This window comes from Helicoverpa zea, chromosome 23, assembly GCF_022581195.2.
Source record: "Helicoverpa zea isolate HzStark_Cry1AcR chromosome 23, ilHelZeax1.1, whole genome shotgun sequence".
NCBI lineage: Eukaryota > Metazoa > Arthropoda > Insecta > Lepidoptera > Noctuidae > Helicoverpa > Helicoverpa zea.
In genome coordinates this window covers 6,008,519-6,019,890 of record NC_061474.1, presented here as the reverse complement: position 1 = coordinate 6,019,890, position 11,372 = coordinate 6,008,519, and the positions used below count along the sequence as shown (strand labels likewise).

The window sequence follows — 11,372 nt, the reverse complement described above, 5'->3', positions numbered from 1 at the left end:
GAGAGTAATTCTTATCCGGGCGTGCGTATCAGTTCCCTCTGGATTCGGGTAAAACGCCGGCGAAAGCTATTTAACTTAACAGATCTTAAGGTTTAGAATACATTTGCTTTCGCCATTAAGATACTACTTAATAAAAAACAAGCATACGCTTAGCTTTAAACTAGCTTACTCAAAGTGACACTCTACTCTAAAAGTGTATATAAACCTTATTTCATTCTTCCTTATTTTCTTTCACAACGCCAACAAAGTCGTTAAACAAAAGACTAGCTATATAAGCTTACAGCTTGTAATACTTTCCAGTGTACCTACTTAAAATATCCGACGAAGGTAAAGTGATATTGCAAAGTGCACGCAACGTCAACACCATTTCTGTAGTGAAAATATTGTACGGTAACATTTTACGCGTAACACTTACATACGAAAAGCAAAGAAACAACTTTGACGAACGTCATGTATGTTGCGCATTTAATATTTTTTTATGTCAAAAATTATAATCAAACTTTTTTAATAATACGATTAAGCTACCTATTTAATTATTATGACAAACACTTTTTTATTCCAAGAAAATATGTGTTCGAGACTAATCTAGAGTAAAGAAAACGAATAAACAAATGAAATAATGTCTTCTTCTAAATCCTAATTAACTAGGTCCTACATTAATACCTAACATTAGAGACAAAACTTTAGTGACCTTTGCAAGAAATAACCTGTTCATTACCATTAAACTACATCAATTTGCGAACAATTCCTAATAAACTGCCCTTTGCCCACGAACTAGTTAACAATTGTTCCCTAGTTATGACATTAACCCACCGTAATTTATCATTTAGTAGTTCACTAAGTTTCATATCCATCCTGTTCTATTATTCGAGTAGAAAAGAGAAGACTATAGGAAAATTACCAACTATTATCGAAGATATTGCAAATCAAACTTGCACAATTTTGCACAATTTGTGCAAACTTATGATGTAATGCTTGGTACACATTGGTGAATATTGTCGCTTAAGGAGTCGGAAATTTTTCCCGTATGTGTAATTTAGTTCGGGAAGTTGGCACTTCAAAATGGGGTTTAAACTTTGGGGCACAGTGTGAAACTTACGTTAGATTGACATAGGGGAAGTCGGTTCTCGGTTTTACCACGTTTAACGAAAATGGTAACAAAAATTTTCGCATATAATGTCGCCTCTGGGTAGTTTTGTTCGACGTCGGCCGTATAGCAGAAAAAAACATTGAACATTGTGTTAGACAAGATGTTAACACAGCGTTTTCTGGCAGTGAACTTGAAAAGAAATAATGTGTAGAAGATATCTATAAATTTGACTTGTGTAACTTTAGAATCACATAAAACATCAAGTAATTTCATAATGATAATATCTGAGATTTATCAGACAACTACTTCATCAAACATAGAAAAATATTATTCATATATTCTTTATGAATAAAAGAAGAATCAACAACATTGTGTCCACGCCATTACACTTATTATTGACAAATGATCGTGGTCATTTGCAAAATGACGCTCTCTGTGCTAGACCGCTTCTACTTGATCGACGATGGCTTCTTTTCTTTCAACCTTAAATACTTATTTTTCGTCGGATTATGGCCAGAAAAAACGCTCACAAGAAACCAAAAAATTCTTTATAAAATGTACGAACATTTCATAAGTTTTCTCACAACGACCTTCATTGTTTTAGCTGGTATAGGCACGTATCAACATAAGGATGATCTGGTCGTCGTCTTCTGTAATATCGACAAATGTCTGGTGGTTTACAACTTCTTCTTTAAGACGATCATATTCTTTATCAAAAGGAATCAGTTAAGAGATCTTATAGATGAGATTGAATCGTCTGGTGATGAAGTTACAGAGGAAAGAAAGAAGCTGATGGCTAATTATGTAATGTTTATAACTGGGGTGACAGCTGCTGTTATTGGAGCATTCAGTCTTTTAGCTTTATTTGAAGGGACAATGTCTATAGAAGCCTGGTTGCCATTCGATCCTATGGAGAGTTTGATGAACCAAATCCTGTCACTAGAGATTTTAGCGTTTTGCGTTTTTCCTGGACTCTGCAGAGCATTTGCCATGCAAGGATTAGTATGCAGTATGATAATGTATCTTTGTGATCAGTTGATACATCTGCAGAAAGAGTTGAGGGATTTGACTTATGTGAAGGAGACAGAAATCGTGATGAGGAAGAAATTCAAGAACGCTATTAGGAAACACATTCGTTTAATGGGGTAAGATTTTCAATTGTTTTATTTTGACTTCAATAGAGTCATTTTTTATAGCTATAGATAGAGCAAGTTCTGATTTTCGTAAACGTTGTCATTCGTCCTAAGTTAAAAGGAAAATCTTATAATTACCTAATTTGCAGTTTTAAATAAACTACATATTTTTATTGTGCGACTGATAAAAGTTTTCAATCAAACGCTAATAGCATTGCGGGATTAAGTTACAATACTAGCAAATAGTTATCGATATTGCACACAGAAATCTCTCGATTTGTAATCGACGCACGTTCGGTTCAAATAAATGAACGCTAGTGTTATTATTTACGATGTCTATGTTTCCGAACAGGATTTAATCGATATAAATTGTACCAAGTGTTACTCACTAGCGAATTTAAATATATTGATACTTTCATTTTGTACCTTGTATGAAGAGAAAATAGGAAAGGGGTGGCTTTTTTAAGTGAGATATTCGATTTACTATCGAATATCTCACTTAAAAATCCTTATCTATGAATTATTTATTCTAATGAATTATTCCTTATCTATGTAACTTTTCAGATACTCAGGAAGGATGGAGAATATATTCAAAGAATATTTCCTAGTTCAAAACTTAGCGGTCACTGTGGAATTGTGTTTAAATGCAGTTATGATGACTGTGGTAAGTGGTACTTCGGTAATGAAAATTTAAATTTATCTGCAGGCTTCAACTGTCATTGTTCGTACTGGTAGTTGTCAATTGTTTATTATCGCTCGTACAAATCAAGCGTTGTCTCGGAAATCCGATCGAAAAATCCGCTTTCACTCGTGGATTTACCACCTGAAAACGCGCTATGGGTTGTTTGCCACGAAAACTGTGCCGAGCTTAGAAAAAGCGAGCGCATACGCGCGACCAAATCCGCTAGTATGAAAACGCTATAAGCTATACATCGATGTCATTATTTGCCTTAATATTAATGACATGGATTAATTGGGTGCAAAAAACCTTAAAAAATGGCAATGCAGCCAGTCTTCTAGGCACGTTTACGGAGGAAAGTGATGCGGAGGAATGCTTCGAAGCCTAATTCATATCCTTTTAGTTAGATAAACATGTTTTATTTTTGTATATAGAATTTTAATTTTTAAAATATAAGTAGTTTAATTTTGTATATATGTATAGTGAAAAAAATACATTCAATAAAGAAATAAATATAAAATTATTGTCAACAATTTAAATTAATATTTGGCTTTGTTCTAGGTGGGTGTGCAGCAAATAACACTACTTATAACATTTCTCGCGTACTTAATGTTAGCATTAGTAAATGCATACATTTACTGCTACCTAGGAAACGAACTAATTATTCAAGTAAGTGTCTGATAAACAGATGGTTTCATAATTATTAATTAGGGTTCCGTAACCAAATGGTAAAACGGGACCCTATTGTTTTCGCTCCTCTTTCCGTCCATCGGTCACCAGGCTGTATCTCGTGAACCGTGATAGTTAGAGAGTTTTCACAAATGATGTATTTCTGTTGTCGCTATAACAACAAACACTGAAAACTAATTAGGGGTTCCCATGCAACAAACGTATTCTTTTTGCTCATTTTAAATAATGGTACGGAACCCTTCGTGCGCGAGTCCGACTCGCACTTGGCCGGTTTTTTCTTTAAATAAAAGCATATATTTAACCTAATTCAAAAAATGAGTAATTTTCCCCAAGGTTCTCTTGTATACTAAGTTTACTCTAATATACAGGGCACCCTGTATATTAGAGTAAAAAAGTAAAAAAGTAAAAAGTTAAAATCATCCGAATGCACATTCGGATGATTTTAAGTTTAATTATTACTCTGTTAATTAACTCAAATATTCATACAAACTGCACTTTTTGTCTTTAACGCAAAAATACTGAAACCCAAACAGATTTTATCAAAAGTACACAATGTTGGCTTCTTTCCTTTCCTTTCCTGTGTTTTTTATTAATCCGCTTACGAACCCGCCATTTTTGTTACGAAATAACCTTAAGCTTAACATGTATAACAATATGAAACAAGATGTGAGCATGTACCTATGATCTCACAAGGTACATAAACTTATTAAAAAACGAATTCAACCATCTATAAGTACTTAAATACAATATTGTAAAGGTGATAAAGAGTCTGTTTACTAGTCTGCCAACTAGAATCAAACTTAGTTATATTTTTGACATTCATAACGGCTTGTAAAGGCCTAAATGATATAAATGATTTGACTTTGTTTGTTTGTAAATTTATTTTAATCTCAGTAATTTCCATTCGGATTTGAAAAAAATATTCATTGGTTGACTAATATACTATTAGTAACTAATTATGTAGGTAAAATGCCTAAATACCTAAAAAACGTTTATTGTATGAATTTTGAGCGACCTAGGTATTAATTATTAGAACTTTTTCACCGTCCACAGAGTCAAGGCATAGCTCTAGCAGCATACGAGTCAGCTTGGACCTCTTGGCCAGTAGACTTGCAGAAAGACCTGTTGATCGTCATCCTTGCTGCTCAAAGACCCCTGAAGTTAAGTGCTGGTGGAATGGCACTGTTGTGCATTCAGACTTTTAGTCAGGTGAGTAATTTAGGAGTAATCTAGGTGAAAATTTGTTATGGAGACGTGGCGATGATAGGTAAGTAGAGTAGATAAATAGAAGGATTAATAGTTTTTTTCCAACATACAATTATTTTGGACCTCTAGGTACTTAGGACCGAGCGATATGGTGTATGTTAGGGGAGGTCTATATAAAATAGTTGACTTTGAGTAGGCTGATGATGATCAAGATATTTTATAACAATAGGAACAAAAGAATCTTAAATAAGAACTAAGCGAATCCAACATACCACGAAACGAGATGACATAGCGTGGACATTAACTAAACTTCTCTTTCAAATCAAAATAGGTACATTACGGCACACTTTCTGCGAACAATCTATCAATTTGTTTCGAGTCTACTCTCAACTTTTGTAAAGAACGAATGATCCTTAGATACCAATATTTTCTGTACCTATAGGTAAACCTAATTGAAACTTTCAAAAGAAAATTTCAAAGCCTAGTTTTCTTTATAGCGTTTTTTTTTGTTGTAAAGTAACCTATATATTCCTATTGTACCTTCAAAGAAACTTCAGTCAATCTTCATACACAACCCTTATCTATAAACGCTACTTGCTCATCCAACAATGAAAAAGATAATTCACAACTGCTACCCGAAACTGTCAACTACAGACGTTAGAAAACTTCTCTTGTAACTAGATCATAGAATATTTATTTTTGTTTATTCCTAGGCGAATTCTAAACTAGTACAGCAAGTTATAAATATAATATCATTAATTGTACTAATGGCAGAAGCTGGATGCGAGAAGCCGAAAATCGATCTCAGTGGCGTGCACTTGGAGAGGCCTATGTCCAGCAGTGGACTGCGATAGGCTGATGATGATGATTGTACTAAAACAAGGTGCATCCCACACTAACAAAGCGGCCCGCAGCGGTGCGCGAACTGACAGATAACGTACGCAGTGACGAAGTCGCCTTTCCGCGTCATTTTAACGCGTCGGCAGTGTTTTGTCCTAGGCGTCTGTACAAACTGCTTACGATACTAAAAACTGCATATGCCACGCAACTAGGCACGATGCTGTGTGTTGATCGCCTAAGTTTTATAGCATCCACTGAAGGGAAATAGTAATGTCTACCTTACCTCTGAATTTTCAGTTTTTGTTTGGACCCATAGGGACATGGGATTGTATATGTATGTTTCTCTAAAGTCTAAAGTAATAAGCATAGGTGTACTTATTATAAGTCAAACACTTGCATATTAAGTAGGTAAATTACCAGAATCCTAGCAATAAAATAATAGGATTCTCGCTTCAGCATAAATTTTATATTTTTCAAACTCTGCGTTAATTCTCCTATTACAGCACAGTCAGGAAGAAAACTCTAGAAATGAATGCCTTAATTTCTGCTCTGCTGGAAAATATAAAAAAGCATGAAATCAGAGATATCCTGCTTTTGCTAAATAATTGCCTCGCAGTGGAGCTGGTGGAGCTCTATTCGAGTAATCCCTAATGAGGCGTCCTCTTAATGTGCCATATTAAAGTAAATTATTTTTGTATAAATATATTTTTCTGAAGATACCAGATGTGAGTCTGACACCAGTCTAATCAAGGGGTATCGGGTTGCCCGGGTAACTGGGTTGAGGAGGTCAGATAGGCAGTCGCTTCTTGTAAAGCACTGGTACTCAGCTGAATCCGGTTAGACTGGAAGCCGACCCCAACATAGTTTGGGAAAAAGCTAGGAGGATGATGATATTTTTCTGAAGATCTTTTGATAGGAATTAAGGAAACTGAACAACTAAGGTTACTTGAATGACGGATTTGGTTCTTGTTACTCTGTATGTTTTTAGGAGAAGTTTTACTATATACTGGAGACCTTTTTTCATAGAATACAACATGTAACTTAATTAACGCACATCCTGAAATTAGTTTGTTCAGAATCGTTTACTGAATCGATTTATATCATTTTTAATATAGGTAATTTTTTATCCCAAAAATAATTAAAACTACGGAAATTATTGTCATATTAACCCTGTACAGTCAAAACAAATTCAAATAGACCTTAACTCAAAGTAATAAGACTTCGTGTATTGTCGGCTTTTTCCGTAGTTTCGTTATGTTGTGTCGAGTCGAGCGGCGCGCGACGCGATATTTGCGTGCGTAGTAGTATGACCAAAAAGTTCTCCAAGAATTGGTATAACTAATTTAACATATGTGTAGTGTAACCTAAGACCCTGCTTATCAGTTTCTAAAACCTTTTACATGTAATTTTAATGTCTTAATCTCCAACAACGGCTAAGTCATAAGCAACCCCAAAACACAATAAGAGTTTCCTCGCCCAAAGAGCAGGACTTTATTAAATTCTGAGTCACGAATTTTATTTATATTTTATTTTTATTTTGCAGGCTCTTTACAACGGATATTCAATCTTCGCAGTTCTAAACGATGCTGTCAATTAAATTCTGATTGTGTCAGCGAAATATTTCTCTAGTATTTCTGTATTTTATTCAAGAATTTCCACTTTTTGTAATTGTATTTGTAGGTCAAGCACTGTTGTAGCGCGATGTTTAATTATTTTGTAGTGAGATTTAAGGGTACAGTTTGATTTCTTGATAATAAACATAATTTTTTATTTATTTGAAAGAGTAATTAGGTTTTTGTTTTGTTGCTTTGTGGAGTAAAAAGGTGTTTTGTAACGAGTACCTATCACGCTTTTGTTTTTTATAAGTTCTAATAAAGTTAGCAATGAGAGTAAATATATTTGTTTTATTGAATTTCTCATTTTTCATCCTGTAATTTTTAAGTACCTGATTACTGAAATAAACCATTGTAATGCAATATAAGACAACATGAATATTAAACAATGCAACTAAATAAAATAATATGCCTTAACTCTCGTAAATTAGATTATTATATATTGTTATTTATTTACCTATGTGATGCAAAACAATTCAATAATCTCAGGTCTACGAACTGTAGAATTAATAAAAACTGATGCACAATTTGTAAATTGCAGCCTTACTTCAGAAATTTGACAAACAAAACAACATTAGCGTAAATGTTTGTATTTCTGCTACAAATATATCAAATAACGAAGAAAAACCAATTTTGTGAATGTGTTGCCATCATTCAGAAACCAGAGGTCGATGAACTCTGAGCTGCGTTTTGTGGTTACAGGCTTATTGTGGAGGAAATATTTGACAAAACCGTTTGTTTATGTGCCATTAAAGGGGAATAAAGGAAGGTTACTGTAGAGTAGGCATTGGCAGCTGGTCAGTTATTTTAGAAAGGCCTATGTGATCAATTATAGAATAATCAATAAATAGATAGATATGTGGATACACAAAGTGGTATACTAAGATCTCCTTCTTATTTTATGCTGTTCGAAATCCCACACCAAAGAATCGAACCTGAAAGCTCGACTGATATACAAAGCTTATCATAATTTACATTTTACAAAATTCGTTTCTGAGTATTTTTACACTCTAAAATCAATTGCTCTCAAGGAATGCACATTTCAAAGATTGAAGCGTGTTTGTAGTTTAATTCTTCTAAAGGAAATTACACTGCTTCGAAATAAAAATCCAAATTGTGCTACTGATACTTTCTACTCTGTGACAAGCATACCTTAGTCTTTACAGTAGGATCTAAAGTACACCACTAAAACCGGCCGTGTAATGATGATGTAGAAATACTCCCTCTTTAAAAATAACCGCAATTTATAAGGCAGGTAGTCTGATAAGAATTTTAAAGATTATGTATTGTAATTTATTCTGCAAGTAGGTGTATCCTGTGGTGAGAAATTTAATTCACGAAAATAAATTAAACTATTAATTTTTACTAATCTACTTTCCTATTGTCAATTCTTTAATTTAACATAATATAGAACACTTATTCAGTAACACATACTTTGTTTGTTTTAACCACAACTCACTATGCAACTAAATGTTACTTACATTTTTTTAAATATAAATTGAGAGAGTCTAGCCATATCGTAGTAAATAGTCATACTTTTCTCATTTAGGGAATTTCCCACAAAGTTAAGAAAAGAATAGACCAAAGATGAAATGCTATCACTTTATGCGATATTAATAAGTTCCGTACTTAAGTAGACCATAATAAAGGCCAGAGTATTATAGCAAAGGAGTCAGTCGTTAAAACTTCCCGCCTCGGGTTACCAAAGGAATAAAAGTTAAAAGTTTAAGCCTTGGTAACGACTTATTAATTTACTCATAGCAACTTACTGAAGTTACAATCAAGTTGTACTGACATTTTTACTTGAAGGACGAAGAAAACTGGAAGGCGAAATTCATTATAGCAATACCTAAGTTACGGCCGGTTCACACATGTCTCCGTTTTACTGTTCCGTTTTATCGTGTACGTTTTTTTTTCGTCGATGGCGTATGTAGTTGTATGAGTGACTTCACACATGGCACAGTATTCTGTATACAACTACATACGCCATCGACGAAAAAAAAACGTACACGATAAAACGGGACAGTAAAACGGACACATGTGTGAACCGGCCGTAAGTCTTTACCTACTGATATTACAAAGCTGAGAAAATTATTTGTATGTTTGCTTGAAATCACTGATTTCAGGAACTATGGTCGGATTTGAAAAAAAAAAATCAGTATACGTTTATTTATTTATTCACAAACATTTTAATAACACATTTTTCAAGAAAGTCTAGTTTTAACCGGGTGCGAGAAATAATTCCCTCGAAAAGCAGGTGAAATCGCGGGTAACAGCTAGTTTAACATAAATCATTGAACTCAAGGAGAAATTGATGTTTAATAGCAAAAATCTTAATATAAAAAAATCTGTTGCATTTAATGTCTGTTCTCACTTAAGCCGTTTGTTAAAATTACCTAATTTTATGATGGTGTTTTCTTTTTAATATGGATAAAGAGTTTTAAAGTGTATACTGTTTAGAGTTCCGTACCCAAAGGGTAAAACGGGACCCTATTGTTTTCGCTCCTCTGTCCGTCCGTCCGTCTGTCGCCAGGTTGTATCTCATGAACGGTCATAGTTAGAAAGCTGAAATTTTCACAGATGATGTATTTTTGTTGCCGCTATATATACAACAAATACTAAATATTAGAATTAAATAAATATTTTGGGGGGCTCCCATACAACAAACGTGGTTTTTTTGTCCGTTTTATAAATAATGGTAGTACGGAACTCTTCGTGCGCGAGTCCAACTCGCAATTGGCCGGTTTTTTTTGTTTTAAGTAACAACTGGCTTACTCATTGTAGCGTGAATTTTCTTAATAAGCGCGCTTAAATAATAAGTAAGTTTATGTTTCCAAATAAAAACGCAAAAAGTTCCATGAAAATTGGAAACGGCGTCTTCAAAGAGATTTTCACTTCAATTTTACCCATTTCCATTCTATTTCTTAGACTGTGGCATAATTTTAAGAATTTGGAATTCTAGAGGAACTTACAATATCCTGTGCTTAACACATTTAGGTACAAATGTTTAAAAATATGTTTTTTTTTTTCGATTTCAAATAAAAACTGCAAACACGTCAAATTAACGAATCTACCACAATTTCAATCAACACTCATTTTTGTACTTGACTGTGAGATCTTTCAAAAGAAAAATCTGTTCAAATCAGAATCGCTATAATCAAATAACTTCCCACAAAAGGAATCAAAAAACGCACCATAGCAGAAATTAAAATTAAAAAAAAAAATTGTTCCGTTCAAAGAGAACCAAGATCACTTTCTAGTGAATTTTTCAAAATGAAAGACCGTCTCAAACTCGACAATAATAGAAATTATAATGATGAATTTAACCCGGGTGGGGACCTATTACCCGGGTACCTATTACCTACCCGGGTGGGGAGGCCTTTGTAGGCTTAATAGTATCCATTCTTGAATATTTACACTGTATTACTGTTTTTTTGGGTCTTTTCTGTAACTGCTGTTAATTTTCTTTGGGACATTAGAATAAGTTGGATCTTAATGCCTCGTAATTTTACTAAAGGTATATGTTCTGTCTGTGGTCATCTTCAATTTTATAAAGGGTTTATCATGTGCAAATTGTCATAATTTATTTTAAAAAGCTCAAAGTTTCTAATCACTCCATCATAACATCATTCGTTTTTGTTCATATTTGTAGCGTGTTGAAGGAAACAGACTTCATTTCTGATACATAGAACTATAAGTCAAGAACTATTACGATTATGTAATACAAATGGAACAATGCAGTGTTTTCAGCCAGTGTAATTTAAAATGTTTAGTCACATAGAGCTAAAGAAATAAAAATATGAAACTAGTTTTCATTTCAACCCTGTCTTGCATATCACGCCAAAAAAGCGTCCACAATATTGATATCAAAAACAGTGACCAAACGAAACCAATTAAAACACTGTTACAGTGTTACCAGTCTTTGACTCAACGATTTTGTAACAAAAAAAAACAATATCAATATTTCACACGACGCGACATTTGTGTTCGCATGACAAAAGACGTTAAACAATACAGGGTGCTCGCTTTCAAATCTTGAATTGTTCCCTCTGAGACTCTCCCGTGCAGTGCTGCCAACTGCTTCAAAGTCAATGTCAAATCATTTATTTTGCTTAGGACTT

General features: G+C 33.7%; 1 protein-coding gene across 1 annotated transcript; it reads left to right on the top strand.

Annotated features, from left to right (window-relative positions):
- The first annotated feature begins 1,513 nt into the window (after nt 1-1,513).
- Nucleotides 1,514-7,235, top strand: LOC124641925 (odorant receptor 49b-like). The gene is made up of 5 exons (XM_047180186.1): nt 1,514-2,235; nt 2,788-2,887; nt 3,464-3,571; nt 4,646-4,801; nt 7,182-7,235. The coding sequence occupies exons 1-5, from the start codon at nt 1,514-1,516 to the stop codon at nt 7,233-7,235; spliced, it is 1,140 nt and encodes a 379-aa protein (XP_047036142.1).
- The last annotated feature ends 4,137 nt before the right edge of the window (nt 7,236-11,372 follow it).